The following is a 20,160-nucleotide window of genomic DNA, read 5'->3' on the forward strand; positions in this document are numbered from 1 at the left end:
CCATGCTTTCAAATCCAATAAACCTCCATACAAGGCGATTGCATACCAGTATGCCGAAATAGGGCAGGTCTTAGCAAGACCGTAATCACACAAGCAGACATCTTATGAAAGGCATCAGCATAGAAATCAGAGGTCTGGGACAAGAAGAGCAAATATATTGTTAAAAAAACAACTACTAAACACTAAGTATGTATGTTAGTTTGTTAAACTAAAATATGGTAGTATCTGTGCTTCCAGTGGAAAAGATAATCTGGAGCCCATTTGGCGTAATTACATCCTCTAAAAAAATTGATGAGATTCCCCCTCATGGGGTCACAGCAGCCGCAGGAACACAACCAGCCTCACTGATGCCTCCTCCTGCACTTCCTCCACCCTCTTCTGCATACCACAGTCTATACTTTAGCTCACATGACTACGGGCAGGAATGTCAACACTTACTTATCCTGTCTGTACTACAACCATATGGTCTGAATACAAGAACTCGAACCGGTGTGAACCCTTTGGTTAGCACGTGTTTCCAAAACTGTCTTCCGGCAACACTCACCACGCGAGACTTGTCACTGAGCGAGACTCTTTTCAGGCGCTTAAATAACAAGAAACACTTGTTATTATACACACAAGTACTATAATGGCGCAAACATAGTGTGTCTAGCATCAGACTATGAATTATAATAACCATCCTGCATTTTAGTACATCAAATAACATCACTCAGACACTGCACAGTGGTAGCGTGGCCGAGTGGTCTAAGGCGCTGGATTTAGGCTCCAGTCATTTCGATGGCGTGGGTTCGAATCCCACCGCTGCCAAATTTCTGTCTTTTTTTTTTTACAGATATATTGGATGCATACACTGATCGGTTACAAGTCACGTCACTCAAAGATATCTGATGTTGCTGCGACAGATTATTGGTAGTCCATGATTATTACTGTCACTGGAAACATCTTTGACAGTGCAAGGGCGCACTCTTGTGGTAGTTACAAACTAAAAGGAAATACCTAGTCAATGGATTTTCAACTACAGTAAATTCTAGAATTCTAACAATTCTAGAATTTACTATAGGCATTTATTGTTACTGCTTTATTTCTAAGAGTGTACAAAATGACTAATTCAATTCTAACTCTAAAGACAAATAACAAATCATTATTATAGAACCTGAAAACATGCTTTAAATACAATCAATGAAGAAATCAATAACATTCACCCAACATTCACACAACAGCCTGGGGGTTTAATGATTTTGAAAATCAGACACATCTACCAACATCAAAAAGATGGGAGAAATTATTACATAACCTGATGTTCTGAAGATTTATGTGGGGAATTTCTATTTCATTTGCTGGATTTCGTAAATAAGTAACATGTGGCGAGAACACATCATCAAACATTTAATAGCCAAACAATCTTGAAACAGTTTATTGCCGCACTTTCCATCAAGTATTTTTACAGCGAAAAGAGTTTAGCTTGGAGAGACCATGCAGGCCAGCATCAGTAGCAGCAGGCTGAGGCCCAGCAGCAGCATGACGAGGAGGTGTCGGGGCAGCCGGGAGGTCCAGGAGACGCTGAAAAGAGCCGATTTGGAGCGAGGCTGTCTGGACTTCAGGTACTGCTCCACAGAGTCCACAAGGCTGTAGGACTTCGGACTGTAACCTAGCTCTCGACGGGCCTTGTCAATCTTGAAGGTGTGGCTCACAGCTATGCTCCTCACCTGCAGTAGAAGACATTGATGCTAGATGTACAAATGTGTCATCAGGATAGAATCCTCTATAGAGACTCCAAAAGCTGTCCGGGCGGGGGAAAAAACACAGTAAAGGGCGTACCGTCAGGCTAATGGTTCACGTTAACCTCTATTTGGCAAACCTTGTTTTACATTCTGATAGCATGTGAGTGATGGATGCCTCCGGTTACTGCATCTTCTTACCGCTTAGGGATAAGGTGTCTGCATGTGAAGTGACAGAAGAGTTCAAGCAGACGTCAGTGAGACAAGAAGAGTTCCTTAAAGCTATTTCCCTGTTTGCCATCCTCCCACAGAGATATTTGTGGCACATTACATATGACTGCTTCAATCAGCAAATACCTATCTCTTTCAAAAGATCTCCTCTGTGTGACTCATGCCAGTTTGTATTGATCTACCTGTATGTCAGCATTGTTGGACACACTGCAACCACAAACTGCTGAATCCTGCTCATCCGGCCAGACAATCAACCTGACTTGAATTATCTTCCTCTGATAGATGTGACTTTTTTGTTGCTTCAATTTTCCATAACTTGAGACGAATCAGCATTAAAAAGTAATTCACTGCCACAGACATTACTGTAGTGAACTCAGGACAAAGTGTGTAGTTTGAGATGTTGCTGATGCAGTAATGATGCAAGGTGGTGCTCTCATCCAAGACCTTTGATTAACATAAATCTTTAAAAACAGGTAACACATAGATAGATTGTTTTTGGAAATGGGTCTGAATAATTTACTAAATCATCTTGTCACTGCAGTATTTGGCAAACATAACTTTAACCGGTTTAATAAGGCATTTGTTGGGGACTATTTTCAGCTGCGTATTAAGACGGCAATGTGTGATCAATTCAAAATAAACTACAGTGTTATTTATGTTCATCCTTATTAAGAAACATGTCTCCTTGTCAACAACAACAAAGCCTTATGGCACAGGGGAATGAAATAAATCAGACGTTGGCTCACAGACAATACTTGTTTGAATAATCAATTCATTGTTGGTGTTGGTCTTTTTATTGGCTTTGTTGATAATGGGTAAACTATAGAATATCACCAGACTTAAGCTTCATGACTACTGAACCTTGATGCAGCTCTCTGCTGAGTTGATTTGACATTTGAAACGACATCTTTGCAGGCCTGAAATTTATGGGCGAGGGAAAAAAACACCCCTCGCACATAACCTGAGAGTTGGCAGGATCATTTGACCCCAGTGGAAAGGCCTCCTGACGCCACGCACCATAGCAACAGCACCTGTACTAAGGTCACTTCCTGCAGACTTTATCTTGAACTTCCTGTTCTGAGTCTCAGCAGTTTATGTTTTATTCACAGGACAATCATCGATCCCCGGGCCAGCAGCTGTCTGACAGGCTGAGCTCCAGGTGCAGGCCCACAGGCTCAGCTTTGGTTTCTGCCTCATCACACATTCATGAGGACCTTACAGGCCGTGACGGAGGCTCCTCAAGATGCACTGTAAAGGTCTCCCCTGGCAGGATTACTACAACCATCCCTCATCCTGATACATGTCATTATTTTTGTTTTAAATAGCAGCACACACCAGCAGATAGTGCTACAATGCTTCCAGCGACTATGAGAACATTAGGAAATCTTATTTGGCAATATTTTTGAATTAATTAAAGCTCTCTTTGTTTTTTCATAATTTATGCACAAGAGATAGCATCAGATAAGGGAGGGGGAAAGCAAGTGGGGCTTGAAAGGAAAATACTTGCCATAATGAAGTCTGTCGTCAGTGTTGTGGGAGAGCCTTTAACAAAACTACTCATGAGAGAGCTGGTAACCTATCGCCAACCAACATCCGGGTCTGAAAAGTGAAGCCAACGTGGAAGTGCCTTAAACGTGCATTATGTCTATTAGCCAGGTGGCAACTCCTCTGGGTGCAAAAAAGCCAGACTGTATCGAAATCTATGAGAAAATTATCCTACTTCTAAGTTGATTTATTACCTCAAAAAACATTCTACACATGCTAGTTGCAAGTAATTTTCAATACAGCAATTACAGCCCTTTTCAGCGTAAAATAGATGGAAAAGCAGGGTATGCTTTAGGGCGCAGCGAGCTCGTGTTTACAGTTCCACAGTATTGTAACTTTCACCAATCGAGACATGTCATCTTGAGCCAGACTGCCAAAAGAACTTATTGAAGAAGTTGAGTGTCGATGAGGAACAAATACAAGTTTTAAAATAGACAGAAGAGGCAGAAAGAAGTATAATTACCTCACTTCTGGTAAAGAGCAGGGGCACTCCTATCACAGGTCTGAGAATTAAATGCAAATATTCCACCAGGATGGCTGAAAATAGAAGAAAATATACAACAGACAGTTAGTGTAACATCCCAAATAATTTGCCCGATGAAACATAAGGGATATTTAAAACGTGGACTAATTTAAGAGAAAGGGAGATGAACTACCTGCTGAATAGACGAGTGAAACAGGCAGGTTTATCAACGGTCTGCTGTAGCCAAGCTTTTCAAACTGCAATCGTGACATGACACATGAGTTTGCATTTTAGACAAAATGCATTTTAATGTAAACTGTAAATAGAAAAAAAAGGCTTATGCAGGAGATAGTCTATTTGTTATGTCAACAATTCCCATGAAAAGACCCAAACTAACAACTTTCAAATTTTCCTTCAGGCCCATTCATATTTGTGAATGGGAATCTTTAAAAATATGTCACAAGCTAAATATTTTCCTTAGGCTCAGTAATTTTCTAAAACAGCGAGGCACTATTCTAGCAAACTGAATATCAAAACACATTTGAAGCAGCAGGACGGCGTTAAATGTGTGATTATAAACATGATCATAAACATGTCAGAACATAGGAGCTTATTTATGGGTTTTTAATCGTTTTTAGACAAACATTTACAGCACATACATCTATCAAACTCTGGCTTATTATTATTTGTTGTTTTTTATATTTTCATGAGATTTGTTGACATAACCAAAAGCATAGAGTATCAACCCACCTTATCATTTAACTCACCAAAGGTGTCAACCACTCAAACAGATTGACGGAAACTCCATCATTAATGAAATAGGCCTGTCCACTCTGCAAAAGAACCAAAAACAATAGGACAACAATTATTTATTCAAACTGCATTCATTCATCCAGTATCTGTAGCAGCTTATCCTTTAAATATTTAAATTCAAACTATTTAAATATAACCAATAATCAGGTCGTTTGTCTGTCTGTCTGTCTGTCTGTCTGTCTGTCTGTCTGTCTGTCTGTCTGTCTGTCTGTCTGTCTGTCTGTCTGTCCATCTATTGTCAGTTTGTGGTGACTCACAGCAACACAGCTCCTCTGCAGTGTGAGCGCCTCGGCTGCCAGCGTGTGGGCCAGCACCAGGTTATCTACATGCACCCAGTTCATCCTGGCCTGGGGGTCCCCAAACCTGAAACTGAACAAGCGGCGCTCCACATTCACCTGAGTGAGAGTGAGAGAGAGAGAGAGAGAGAAAGAAAGAGAGAGAGAGAGAGAGAGAGAGAGAGAGAGAGAGAGAGAGAGAGAGAGAGAGAGAGAGAGAGAGTGTGAAACGTCATTCCCTTTCACTCTTCTGTGTTTTCTGGCCACGCGTGTTTAACTTTTGCCAAAGCGTTTTGTAAACCTCTGAAATGCAAAAATGAGAAATGAAGCATGTCCAAGAGACAGCGCAGTTCATGACCTTGGTGTGTTCAAGGCAGAGTTTGGCAAACAGAATATTTTGGGGGAAAAGGCTGCCATAATAGAGTGGTTCAGGGATGACATACTTTTGTAGTAATGATTCACATGATGGAAAGCCAAAAGGATGTTTCCACTTATAACTCAACTGTTCTATTATAATATATATTTGAATGATTATGACGATAAGGGAGTTTTGTCATTTTGCATGTTGTTTGGGCTCCTGGCAGAGGATAATTGTTCAGTCTTCGAGATAACAAAAATTGGTTCTCGATAGAGCCCCTCTGGGTGGGTTCTTGACACCTTTTGAAGGTGGGAGGTTCTGGATAGGCTCTCCAGAGAGACTTTTGGGTGTAATCTTTCACAGAAGTATAGGAAACACCCCTGATACTGGGTTCTAGGTGAAACTCCCTGAAATAGTCCCACCAGAAATCTTCATAAAAGCTTCTACAATGGAACCAAAAAGGATTCTCCTATGAGAACCCAATACTTGTTTATCACCTTTATTTCTAAGAGCATAATGAACTCAAACTTGTCGAGCATAACAAATTACAATTGACTAGTAGATTAGGTTGAAGGCAACCAACAAAATAAAAGGTATAAAAAGTACACTTGGCCACTCGGCCGACATTAAACCCAAAACATCAGCAGCGTCCTGCCCTTCAGCGGGCTGCTCTGAAACTGGACGCCTGGAGAGTTTCATCAATAATGTAAACTCTTCTGGCAGAAACACATTCTGCATGCGAGGCTTCACACACTGCAAGATGTTTATTTTTCCAGTGCCGACACACAAGATGTTTTATCTTTATCATATGACAAAAGGTTTTCTCAATGCATTGGTCTCTCACCATCACTCTGTGGAGGTGTCTCCGCTCCTCTGGTCCGTAGATGCCACATGGCCGCAGGATGCAGGTCTGAAGCAGACCTCCACCTTCACATGAGAGGAATTAAACCTTCACCGTATAACTGCTATTTTGCACAGGGTTACACGCTGAAACAATCGGAGAGCACTGGTTTACTCTTTCAATGCATTGTATTGTATAAGTCTTTATGTAAAATCTTCATCTCAAAAGTAGCTCGCAACTATCAAATCAATCTAGTTGGATAAACACCCTTTAAAAAAAAATACAAACCACCTCCTCCGTAAGCAGATACATGAACTTTGACCTGCAATGTGTAATGACACAGCTCGTAGCTCGAAGCTTAATAGCATTGTGTGGTTAGATTGAAGGAGGAAATGTGACTCGTCACACCTGTTAATCTAAAGAATCAGACGAACTCGAAACCCATCAAAATGTATTAGAAAATTGTAAAATAGTCACGTGACTCTCCGCACTACAAACGGGAACTATGCTGCCTGTGATTAAGCTGTCGCTTCTGATTGATCGCCTCACACCTTTCAGGGAGCATCCGTTGGCCGAGAGGACCATCTGCTCTGCCATCGCTTTGGTCCTGGAGTAGTGGTCGATGTGCTGCGACAGACAGAAACATATTGACGATGTTGGCAAATGTATGGGACTTTCACACATCCTGGTAAACCTTTCAGTTAATATGAACGGAGTACTCAGAAAAGTACCAGAGTGTAAAAAGTACACAGAAAGTAAAAGTCCTGCATTCAAAATATTTGTTCAGCTGATATTAGCATAAAAATGCTCATTATGCAGAGGAGCTCCTTTTAGAATAATGTCCATTATATTATTGGAATAGCATAGTGATGCATTCATGTGCACATCCCTTTGATGTTGTCGTTGGAAAATGTGGGGCTAAATGATTATTAGGTCCATTACAGTAAAAACATCATGATTATTAGGTCCATTACAGTAAAAACATCATAAGTTATTAGTTGTTACAAATTACAATATGTTTATCTGACAAAAGTACAAAGTATAAATATTAAAGTAAAAAGTATAACATGAATGGAAGAAATAGCATAAAATGGAAACACTCAAATTATTATGGAGGTACCTGAAAATTGCACTTATAATAAATGTACTTAGTCACATTCCACCCATGCAATAGTTAGTTTGAAACACAAACAACCACAAAATGCATCTTTTATTTACTCACTATGTCGGGGGGCACAAACGGCACAGAGGCTTCATCTCCTTCCTCAATGGGTTTCCCAGCAAACACCACATTGATTGTACTGGTGTACACCAGCCTGGGGATGCTCCTCTCCTTGCACACTGAACAAGAGCAGCACACATCATTACATCAAAGACTTCAGGGTGTTGGTGTTTGCAAATTAATAATACACTTTTTTACAGACTATGATTAATGAGATCATTTGTACATGAATCGTTACCGTTTATGACGTTATTTGTCCCTCCAACATTGACTGACTCCACCTGCTCTTTCCTCAGCTGGCAGAAAGAGAGAATAATATCGATGATAATCACAATAATATGGAAAACACATCCTTTATTTTCAGCTCTTCATCATATCAGAACTTCTCTCAGCACACACTTAGTCTTACATCACTCGCTCTCTCATGCACTCTCTCAAGTGATGTCACTTGATCCAATATCAGTTGGGGTGAATGAAGACTGTAAGTTTGAAGATGAAACTGAGGATCTCCGCTCTGCTCATCGATGACCATCAGCCACGACTAACGCAACACACACATCTACGTCTGTAGTGTCTGCGTACAAGTTGCACTGAAGGTAACAAATTAGCCAGTTTTTGAAATAACGCTTTTTTTTTTTTTCTTAAAGGAAGGCAATGCTAATTTGGTGGAGCAATCTTCTCTGTGTAAAAAGAGAACAATAACGTTTATAATTGTTGTATTCAGCAGAACGATCAATGACGAGATTCTGAAACAAGGCTGCATCAATGTGTCTCTATGAGTGAAAAGTTTCTAATGAATTAAAATGGAAAGGTACACTTGCTCTTCATCATTCTGTGAACATCCTCACTGTACAGTCTCTGCTTCACTGACTCATGTTTAAATGATTACGTGGCAAAAAGACGCATAAGAAGACATGAAGAGACGTCACCTGTTCTGGTCCGGACATGCCAGAAGACGCTGTGTGAAATATACAGTCGACCCCTTCGCACACTTTATAGAGGGAAGAATAGTCCCGGATGTCACTCTGTAAGAAAGCAATTCATTAATGTCCAACTTTAAGGACACTTATCTCAATTAGTTATATAGCGTTTCAACCCTTTCATACACTCTCTCTCACACATTTGCACACACGCACACACACACACACACACACACACACACACACACACACACACAAACACACACCAATGGCAGCAGGCTCCATTGAGACGTGTTGGCCATTGGTTTTCGGTGTCCTGCCCGAGGACTCTTCAACTCGTGGACGACCGGCTCTCCCTCCAGAGCCTCATGTGTATTCTCAACATCAGGAGTTTGAGTAGTTGAAAGCTTTGCAGTTTCAGAGTCAGGGTATGTGTGAGTCAATCTCCATCCCATTAAACCCAGTTGTAATTAAGGTAAGTGTGCTGTGAGCCTGCAGGTGAAACCTGAATCATGTCTCCGGCCTCTCTGAACCAGTCAGCAGGCTCTGAGGCGGATCCCTCCTCTGTGTCTGTTTCCAGCCAGACTAACCACAAGACACACTGACACCGGCCCGAGAAAATAAATACTAGAGTCCATTTTCAAGTAGGAGCAGTGCGGGTTGTAAGAAAAACTGATTCTGTGTGTTTTATGGAATGTAAACTCAAACGATAGCAAGTAAAATATCCTAGTAGGAATGCAGTATTATTTACTGCAAGATGTCAGACCAATTTGAATACATTTGGTTTTGTTCAATTGCACAGGTTGCAGTCAATGTGTTATGGAAAAAAAAAGATAGATGTAATTTCATAAAGAGAAAAAAAACTTCGGAATAACTCTAATAAATATGTAGTTTGGGGTTCGCGCATTTATAATCAATTACCTTTTTGTAAAGGTGAAAGTAATTGATATTCCTGCTATTGTGCATCACTCTGGTTAGTTGTTCACAGGAGGATTTTTAAAGCTTTAAGACTTTATTAATCCTTTTAAGTCTCGTATAAATCAAACCGTTTGCCAGGTATATTGGGTCTTTAATTGGAGATTGTATTGTTGACTGCTCCTTGTATGCACACGTCCTAATATGGATGCTGCACATATCAAAGAAAAAGCAGCGAAGCGACGTTGTTTTGGGGCAAAATGCCACAAAAGTCGAAAACGAAAAACACGGTTATTTGACTGAATAATCTGAGTTTTTAGTTTTGTGTTCTGTACAATCACACTGTCCTCGTATTATCATTGGCTGAAACTAAACGGCTGTAAGAAAATGTTCTGAGTAAAATGCAGGGGAACATTTAAAAAAAAAAGAGAAATATACATCAGATGTAAAAGTATTTTTAACAAATAAACAGGTTCTTCCTTCCCATACCTGATAGAAGATGGCTCCATCAGGGGCATCACACGGAAGCTTGTTCATGTCTAGAAGGACCACTGACATCCCCTGACTGGCCAGTTCTCTGCCCAGCCTGAACCCAAAGTATCCCCCTCCTCCCGTCACCACCACCTTCCCTGTGGAGACGCCTCGGGGCAGTGCTGCCTCCTCTCCCAGTCTGGACACCGCACACTCCGGGTTGCCGCAGCCGGCCGCCATGGCTCCGCTCACCCTGTGGCGGAAGGCCACCGTCGGGGTGGAGGCGACGGCCGGGGTCGGGTGGTTGACCCACGGTTGGTGGGAGAGGGTGCGTATGTGGGGCCCGCTAGCATGCAGGCGACAAAGGGGGGCGCTGTGGCAGAGAAGCTGCTTCACCTGGCAGAGAGATCCTCCACTCTCACTCATGTTGGGACCGCACAGCTCCATGAATCTCCTGATGGGTGGAGATGGGAGAATATTTACAATTCATTGTGTTGGTGTCATGAAAGTTTGACCTGTTAGAGCCTCTGGCCACCAGAGAATTCTGTATGATGTGCTTAATCCAAATTATTCTGTATTCAACTACCTTACAACATTACTATGTGTGGAGTTTCATTTTTGTATATGTTTTTTTTATCAGCCTGTACAAATGCCCACCCACAGATTTATGTCTGCCGTCGCACTGGACCTGTAAAGATTAAGTTCTGTGGGTTTAAACAATGGCTGCGTACCTACCGCCTGTTGAGGGGTAAAATTCAGAAAACTGTAGAACATGTTTAAATGAACCAAATACCAGAATTCCATTTGTATATCAAACAATTGATTAACAGCATTTTATAAAATCTGACTTTTCATTTCATACACACATTTTCAGGGCTTTTGGCTATTTGTGGTTGTGCAAACCAACAATTAACTCAATAAACGTTCTGATAAGAACCTGATGGACACTTTGTTTACAACTTAAACTCATTCTCCACAACACATCACTACGAAATAAACACATGTACAACACTCATCAGTGTATCCATTCATTGTACTCCAAGACAGTATATAGCCTACACATCCTAGAACTTCTGAACTGCACATACATGTCATAACAACAAAACCTCTCCCGTATTTTTCTCCAAAATGACAACCAATACAACATTTAGTGTACGCAGTGATGAATAAACGATATGTGGATCGGATTACCATCATGTGTACACTTTAAACTTTCCAAATACTCCAACTACTCACAATAATGAACATACCGCAACAGTCCTTTCGACCTCTCACATCCGTACCTGTGGCGGTCGGCTCATGAAACATCCCAGTCGACCTTCTCTTTCCTCTCGTGGCGCCTCCAGATGCGTCAAGTCTCTCGCCTCTCAATCACCTGCAGCTTTACCTCAAGACTCTCCTCCTGCAGTGTCTGGATGCAGCGCGCAGCCCAGCTGCACTGAGGATCACGTTTCCAGGAGCATCCAGTGGACAAGAAGCCACTTCTCCTGCCTTTTTTGTTTTTTTAGAGTTTCCAATGTAGTGAATTTAAAGCTGTGGTTCTGGACAATAACAAATTGTAGCTTACTTTATTAACAATTAGATTGTCAATGTAATAAATGTATGCCACATGAACAAATTAAAATATTCTGATATGAAACAGGAAAATGAATAATCTTTTTGCAATTCCAAATACTCGACAACCATGAACAGTTAAGGCAACAGGCCCCTGGACACAGTTCCCCCATTGGTCCGCTGTATGCCTTTGTAGCTTTATACTATTTGTGGTAGTTATGCATCTCTTTGTAGTCATTATGCATCTTTTTATGGTCATTATGAATCTCTTTGTAGTCATTATGCATCTCTTTGTGGTCGTTTTGCATCTCTTTGTGGTCGTTTTGTCTTTCCACCATTAAACGGTTACTGTCCCTTCACACAGAGGTTCTGATACTAAAAAGCCTTCCTTCCCAGTCTCGCCAATCAGTGACTTCTCAAAAAGGTGGTGCTGTTCATTCTTTTTCAAATAGGAATTATAGAACAGTAAGTTAGAGGGGAAAATATACTGAGAAAGGCTTAACTAGGCTGCAGTGTAAGTCTCAACATCTGAGTGGGACAATAAGAAAGACCGATATTTGTCTTCTTGATGACAAGCCGAGCTGCTTATTCAAAGCATATCCATGTCCACTCTCCTCAGAACACCACTGCATCCAAGAGGAATGTCTCTTTTTAGACTAATCTGTTGTGGAAGAAAACACAAGGTCACTAATGAAAGCTCTCTATAACTAATGTATTTGCGACATGACAATGGGCCGGGTAAACAGCAGCAGTCACTTCCTGAGTGTTTGGTGAGCACAGAAATAGACGCTTCATGTTTTATTTAGCAGACAGACTACCAAACTTGAGCTGACAGTAAAAAGCACTGAATGAAATGAAAGGAAAAAAATCCTTAGCAGCTGCCAAATGACTGGAGCAATGTTGAGATTAACTGCGATAAAAAAAAGGCCTTGTTTTGTTTATTTAAACATACTTCATGTGTTGATTTAATTCTAACAGGCATGCACAGCCGGCTATGCCATGAAAACAAAGCACAGAGAGGCTGATTTCACAACACGCACAGAGAGAGTCACTCACTTTCTCTGGCCAGGTAGACATTACTCCACTATCTCTCGACATTGCAAACGTTTGTGTAATGTTACGTACATTCAAGAAATTAGACTTCTGGTAACATTTATAAGGTGAGCAATGCGGTGTCATCAAGAAACTTGATGTAACAGGGATTGATGCCCAATAGTGGAGCCAGAAAAGACTTTTCAAATTTGTGTTTCACAAATGCAGTTCACCTTTTATGTGTCATCTTGATTATTGTGTTATAAACATGCATATTGAGCTCCTCTTTATTAAAGCAGTTGAGGTCTGTTTGATTTAGATTTAGTTTTATTCTTGTACACCACCTCAGACAGATGGTTCTAACTCCAATCAGATTATTCAGACTGTGATTTTAGAGCAGCGGATCAGTCAGTTTCTAATAGATAATCTTTCATTGTTAGGCCAGTAACTATTAAATTGTCTTGGTTAATAATGTGCTTGTGATTTGAAGTGTGAGGATAGGCTTCACTATGAAACTAAAACACTAATCAATTCCATCCTAACCCACTCCCTTCTTTCCTCTGCTGCTCATTTCTTATATCAGCACTCGTGTGATAAAAGGTTTGAATACTCTCTCATTAAAAGCTGCGAAGAACACCCATGAATCACAGTCTGCAGGGAGCCATCACCTTGTCTGGCCCGTCTGAGCGGCTGCAGCGTGGAGGGGATGGACCTTGCTTGTCTTCAACCTTGCCGAAGCCCTCCCCCCTGATGTGAACATCACTCTGTGGACTGGAAATAGGATGGATCACTGTGATTAGCCGCCAGTTCCCAGTGTGACGTGGAGGCCGCCATGAGCTACTGCAATGATCAAAGGAGAACAATTGTGACAGATAATTCCCTCATGAACATAAAAACAATTGAAAGAAGACATTTTTAAGAATGAACGGCAACATTCTGCAGAAACAGTGTCTTGCTTACTCTGGGTAATTCACTCAATGGTTTTTATTGATCTATTCAAGTACTGAAGAAAGAATCCCAATAAAAACAGATGACAGCATGTTGACAAATGGATTTTTTTTCCTGTAATTCACAATCCAAATGTGTGACTGAAGATCACAATGAGATGAACAACACTTCAGTGCGCTGCTATTGTATATCGCTGACTCGACATGTTTTAAATAGTTATCACCTCGAAGTTTTGAGTCATTATGTATTTGTATCTCTCCACTATCTCTGGGTGCAGGTAGCTGTAACCCCACACAGCTCTTCATTAATATGTTACAATGTTTATATATATATATATATATATATATATATATATATATATATATATATATATATATATATATATATATACATATATATATATATATATATGTATATATATATATATATATATATATATATATATATATATATATATGAAGATATATATATATATATATATATATATATATATATATATTTATATATATATATATATATATACATATATATATATATATATATATATGTATATATATATATATATATATATATATATATATATATATATGAAGATATATATATATATATATATATATATATATATATATATATATATATATATATATATATATATATATATATATATATATATGTTTATAAACAAGCTTGTTTGAGTTGATTTAAATTTTGAATTTAGAGCTATATGCCTTGATGGCAAGTATCGTATTTGCTTAACTCTACAACCAGGAAATGGTTTTCTGACTAAAAACATTGGAGAAGCAGTAAAGAAAACAGTGGTCACATGAATATAAAAGAACTGCATGCTTCCATGAGCGTTTTAGTTAGTCGGTTAACATACTTTTCACAGAAATGGTCGACTCAAATAATAATATTATACTGTACTATTTGTTTTCTTATGTGTTTATCACCAGTAATCAAGTTAACTCAGTATTTTTGTGCTTCTAGATGAATCTCCAGACACCGTCTCCGCTAAGGCAACAACAACAACCACAAGCACATGGAGATGTATAATGTGACTGGCACAAAACACCCAGCAGCTCACGAGAGAAGAGATCCCTCTGGACAACAAGGCTAACTGTCTCCTTACCAGTGATGGTAAAGAATATGGTCACCTTCAACCTGAGGTTGTCAGAGTGATGTAGAGCCAGTCTTTGCTTCATAACCATATCTCTTTGGAGAAAGACATGCTGGCCAAAAAACTAATGTGTGAAGAAGAGACACATGTAAACCAGATGAAGGAGGCTCCGGAAATGGAAAAGCATACTCTGACCGGAGCGAAAGAGGCCTTTCAAAGAGAGTGAGCTCAAATGAATGAGACGAGCAATGCCTTTCAGTTGCAGAAAGAGAACGTGCAAAATGAAAGAAAAACGTTCAAGAAAGAACTAACTGCAAAATATAGGAAAAGCCTTTACTGCAGAAAACACTACTATGTGTGAGGAAAGGAAAGAGATGGTCATAGTACATGTACACCCATTTGAGAAGCACTGCTCTCGATGAAGAGAACCAAGAGTAAGAAGCCCACAGATGGGCAACAGGGGGCACCAAACAACAGCATTTGAAACACTGCAGATTAGTTGAATGTCAAAGATGTTTTTTTTCTCTCTCTCTTATTCCAGATGAGCTGATCTAGAATCAGTGTACCATGATTAGTTAAAATGTTATGCTTGGTCAGTTGCTTCCAGCCCTCTTTAGTCCTCTGGTAGAACAAAGGTTTTTCATATTGTAATTCAGGATGTTTCTAAGGAGAGAGCAGAGGATCATGCTCCCATGGGCTTCTACACTCTTTCATAAATCAAAGAAAGAAAGGCAGATTTCAAGTTTGTGTACAAAATAAATGACAAAGACACAATCCAAAATCCAGTAAAAAAAAACAACCTTCAATAAGCCTTCAATAGATACGTCTCTATACTCATCTACCTTCATGGCAGATGAGTAAAAGCCCAAAAGGAAAACACTTCGGATCCAGGGAACTCACATCAACATGGATGACAGGGCCTCAGTCCCAGATGGGTGGAAGGTTTTTTGAGTTAAAGGAGCCATCCTTATTCACACAGCGTCATGCTGAAACCCAGCCTGTCAACGAAAAGGAAAACGCGATAGACAAACAAAAATGTGCTCTTGAAGGAACTAACAAGAACTGCAGAAAAATAGCTTCCGCACATCACAAATGAATGGCTTAATCCTCGGTGTCACAATGAATTATAAATGACACATAATTACGTCACCCATTAACTGCCTTTAAACTAGTCAACTTACAAATCGAGCGATTACCCAACATCCTTGCTTTCAATACCCTTCAATGATCGTCATTGCAAAATTCCTTTTGATGTTGGCAGGTATATTTCTTTGTTGAAATGAGTAATTGAAGTGGATTAGTCATCTCATTTAATACTCATTTTAAGAAGCGAGAGCTCTGAGTTCACACTCCTGAGAAAAAAGGCAGCCTGACAAGCTAATGCACTGAGAGGATTTTAAGCTAAATCAATTAGTTTGACTTCATGTATAACATCCCCGACGGGATGAGAGACGAGGCAGTGGAGGAATTTAATTCATCCCAGTAACTGAAACTAAAGTCTAAAGCCGTGCAAAAGACTGTGAAGCGGATATTAAGTTAACATGTTTAGAAGGTGTAATGTGCAGCGTGTTCACCATTTCAGCATGTGAGCAACATGTAACATTTAATTATCACTTAACACAAAGCACAACTGAGGCTGATGGAATGGCATTAGTTTTGCATTTTATTGGTCATAAACCAAATATTGTCTGACTATTCAGCAGGAATGTGAATGTGTTACTAAATCTTGTGGAATTACATCCAACTGTCAATGATTTAGGGTCAGAAAGTCGCCGAAAGCATCACGATTCAGAATTAGCTATCAGCTCCAGACTCTGAGAAACATTATGTTCGTACAAAATGTGATGACAATCCATCCATTGACATATTTTATTCTAGAGCAAAATGGTGGACTGACTGATAGACCGGCATTGCCATCCGTCACGAGTCCCGCCGCTATCGTGGCTGAAAAAAAAAAAAAAAGCATCACGAAAAGGCAGCATTACTCTTTTACAATTGTCATTCAACACTAAAATGGCGGATAAGGTAAAAAAAAAAAAATTCTCTGCTCTTTAACTGTTCACCCAAACAGACACACACATACTCAAGCACAGCACTAAAGACACACACAGGTTAAGTGTGAAAAGACGGTAGCTGAAGAGGGGCTTTGATTTGTAGTAAAATGTTAGTCGTGGCTATCATTTTGCAGGAAGCATTGATACAGGATCACAGATTTACTGATAAAGGTTAATTAGACCCTAAAATCCTTGATGTTACACTCTCTTACCTGACACACAAAATGTAATGAATATAAAAGAGCATACAGGCTTTCTACACTGCAAAAATGAGACGGGAGAAAAGAGAAGACAGAAAAGGAAGTGTTCCTCAGTGACCTTCAGTCAACCTTAAACACAGGAAAGGAAATTACTATCAGCCACCAGCCAAGCACTTGACCGTAGGTGACGGGCAGCCAGACAGACATGATGATACCTTTCTTTTTTTTAAATACTTTGAAAGAATAGTCAGTGCTCAACCAGTACACTGAAGTTGCATTAAATTAAAACCACATCAGTTATTATATTACAAGATGTATCTAAGTTTAAGTCAAAAACATTGGATTCTAATGTTTCCCATAATGCAACTACACGGTTCTTCAGTACACTGGTCCTGCGTTTCTCGAATCCACCACCTCGGGTTTTATAAGGTTGTCTTTCTGTTAAACACTTTAACCAAAGCTGAAATAACCCTGGTGACATCACTGTGACAATTGTGATGAGCACATTGAATCTTTTCAACTGTTTGCTATGAAAGTCATGCACAGCAAATTAAATTGCATGACAATTAGAATATTTGTTTGAATATCTCCTTTAAAAACTAAGTAGAGCCTTCTGGATACACAATAAATACTGTATATTTGGCTACAGTTCTCACTGTGCCCCAGTTTCAGATGATTCTTCTTTATCAGTTATACTATTTGCACGAATCACCAGCTTTAGATTTTTACTCAGTTACTTACAAATCAGTGGCACATTTATCTTTGCTGAAACTTGCTTTTGATGTATGACAGAAACTAGTAAAAAGATGTCAGTACAGCTGTTGAATTTTTTAAAACCTTTCAACATTTAAAGGCAGCTTGTTTCCTGCCTCGCTCTGAGAGATAAAGAAGAAAGCAATTGAGAAAGGGGCAGACAAGCCCATGAGTCCTTAGAGGACGAAATTGGAAGCTTGAGACAAAGATGATGCTGCTTCAAGGACAGATTAAAAAACAAGGGGGTTGTAAAACTCCTGATTGTGTGGCATAGCCTGTTTTATCTGACCACAAGTAGTCAGACGAAACAGTAGCTTAGTAACAGGCAATATGATGGATATGTTGAGAGACAGCAACAAAGATCTCTTCATTTGTAAAGGCCTTATAGTTCAGCTTCTTTCTGGCAGTCAGGGAGATGTTTGGTCAGAATACTTTGCTCTCTTAATCAACCTAAATCAATATTTTGACAAATCCTAAGAGAAGGCTGAGCAGCAGCACAGATAATATTGTTGCACACTCGGACAAACAGCCTTTTCCCCTCAGCCTGCTCATGTTAAAGTCAGAGGCTTATAAGCAATCAATATTTGGCAGTTACCTTTTAATCCATCGCTCCAGAGCCCGAGCAGCCGTCATGATGCACCTGATGGCTCAAAGCAAAGGACAGGAGAGGAGAGAGACGGTTGCTACATTAATTCTGCCTTTAGCTGCAGCTGGAAAACAAGATACGTAATCATTTAAGAGTGAAAAGAATGCATGTGCACATGTTTTCTAATTGCAGAGGAGGAGAGGACAAAAAGATTACAGTCGTGTGTTTTATTATCACAATGATTGCAACGCCCTCCAGTCGTCCCTGACAGAGGCCGTCAGTCTGGCTCAGCTCTGATCTCCCTCCATTACACATGGGCATCGCTACTGTTATCTAACGCACACATACAATAATAACTCAATAAAACACAGAAAAGGTCGTAGTTGGAGTTGAACAACTTTTGCATTAGACATATATTCAAACTAGGACCACATTAATCATTCATATACACTGGGGGGGAAAAAACAATACAAATATTCTCTTTGTGTATTCAGCGGTTATTGTTTGTGAAACAGAGTTCTATTCATGATAGCTGCTGCAGTCCCAGCATGCACCGGTCCACTGTCGGCCTCAGTGTGTGGAGTGCTGCTGAAGACTGAAGAGGAGAGAATAATTAAAGAGACGGTGACAGAAGTTTAAAAGGAGAAACAGAGAGTGAGGAGGAGATTGTTTTGTGTTTTTACTACTACTCAGTTTTTATGCTAAGCTATGCTAATCAAGGTCTGGCTGCAGCTTTGCACTTACAGGGATAGTTTGGTTGTTTTCAAGTGGGGTTGTAAAATGTTACTTATCCGGAGTCAGTGCATCATTTAAAGGTTAACGTGAAGTTTAAGTGTAAGCTATAAATTAATATTTTCTGACGTGGAAAGCGTGTGAGATGTATTTTATTCCATCATGTCAGCAAAGTTAACAGTGAACAGTGTAGCTTGATTACTAAGCTCCCAATTGGACGAGCTATTTGTAGCTCACTTTTCGCCAGAATTATACTAAGAGTGTTGCATCTGGTGTTTGCTTGTGAGATGTCACGTTTAAAAACACGTTTAAAATGTCTAAATGAATTGCATGGTGTTAGTATATTTTCATTGACATGGTCTTGCAGCCACATTTAACCTTAAGAGCATTTCAGACAGGCCCATCTTTTTCATTTATGTATCATATTTTAGTATGTTAAATTGTCTAAAATGTTCGTGTTTGTATTTGTTTGTGATAAATTCAATTTATATATATTCTATTGAACAGTAATTTAAAATAAAATGTATGTTTAATACTCTTTTTGTGACGAGTGATTGTTGATTGTGCTTGAAAATCTTTGCCAAAAGCCCAGCTTTGTTTGCGTTTCATCATCCCAAAGTAAAGTCTAGCTAAAGTTTACACTTCTTAGAGTATATCCATGATTACTTATGGATAAAAAAGATTTGTCCTCCGCTGCCAAGACTTTATGGAATAATATGTGGAAGTTCTCTGAGCTATTTCCAGTTCTTTGAGTCTTCAGAGCTTTTCCAGAAGATGGCTGAGAATGATGCCAGCAGTCCAGCTATGGGCCTCTCTTTAGGGCCTAAAAGAGGTTGCACTCCTCCCCCGGGGACCCCTGCCTCCTCTGTTGGAGTCAGGGGGACCAACAGAAAACATTTGGGCTCCAGACAAACCTACTGGCCCAGTAATTTCTGTCTAGCTAGAATATACAGAAAACAATGAACACTGTACACGGACCATATATTGATTGAACCAAACTATTATGTACTAATAAAAGAACAACAGAGACTTTAACATTGTCTTTTCTCCTCTTCTCTCAAAAGAATTGTTGACTATGGATAAAGAAACAAGCTCCTCTGTTCAATGGGATACAGAAGCCTACATTATCATTTGTGTGTGTGTGTGTGTGTGTGTGTGTGTGTGTGTGTGTGTGTGTGTGTGTGCGTGTGTGTGTGTGTGTCTGTTTGCACACGCACGCACATTTAATCCTCTCTCGCGTCTCGCCCGTCTTCGCACAGGCACAGACCGTTCTCACATGTACCCACACATTCCCCAATGACTCATCTAAAATAACACAAGAGGCATATCAGAATAGACAGTAATACCCTCGTGAAAATAAACAGTGGGGCCCAGCAGAAATAAACACTGGTCAGCGAGCTGGGTCTGTGGGC

At 39.8% G+C, this 20,160-nt stretch overlaps 1 protein-coding gene and 1 non-coding gene across 2 annotated transcripts; one reads left to right on the plus strand and one right to left on the minus strand.

The window, feature by feature from the left end:
* Positions 1-725: 725 nt before the first annotated feature.
* Positions 726-807, plus strand: trnal-uag (transfer RNA leucine (anticodon UAG)). The gene has a single exon. It is a non-coding gene; the product is annotated as a tRNA-Leu (tRNA).
* A 650-nt stretch (positions 808-1,457) lies between these two features.
* sdr42e2 (short chain dehydrogenase/reductase family 42E, member 2) lies at positions 1,458-10,219 on the minus strand. Its single transcript, XM_068579339.1, has 11 exons — positions 9,791-10,219; positions 8,396-8,491; positions 7,705-7,762; positions 7,467-7,585; positions 6,796-6,871; positions 6,248-6,330; positions 5,028-5,165; positions 4,725-4,790; positions 4,151-4,214; positions 3,958-4,031; positions 1,458-1,706 (listed from the first exon to the last, which is right to left on the minus strand). Exons 1-11 carry the CDS (start codon positions 10,217-10,219, stop codon positions 1,458-1,460), a joined length of 1,452 nt encoding a protein of 483 aa, XP_068435440.1.
* Between the last annotated feature and the right edge of the window lie 9,941 nt (positions 10,220-20,160).

The sequence above is a fragment of the Clinocottus analis genome, unplaced genomic scaffold (assembly GCF_023055335.1).
Source record: "Clinocottus analis isolate CAN_PGR_092001 unplaced genomic scaffold, fCliAna1.0.p SCAF_16, whole genome shotgun sequence".
Taxonomy (NCBI): Eukaryota; Metazoa; Chordata; class Actinopteri; order Perciformes; family Cottidae; genus Clinocottus; species Clinocottus analis.

What these genes read in the sequence shown, in the direction of transcription:
- sdr42e2 (XM_068579339.1), bottom strand. Translation starts at nt 10,219, where the DNA reads ATGGAGCTGTGCGGTCCCAACATGAGTGAGAGTGGAGGATCTCTCTGC. An exon ending in GACACCTCCACAGAGTGATG is followed by an intron (nt 5,166 to 6,247) that starts GTGAGAGACCAA and finishes ACTCTCACTCAG; the next exon opens with GTGAATGTGGAGCGCCGCTT. An exon ending in TGCAGAGGAGCTGTGTTGCT is followed by an intron (nt 4,791 to 5,027) that starts GTGAGTCACCAC and finishes GTTCTTTTGCAG; the next exon opens with AGTGGACAGGCCTATTTCAT.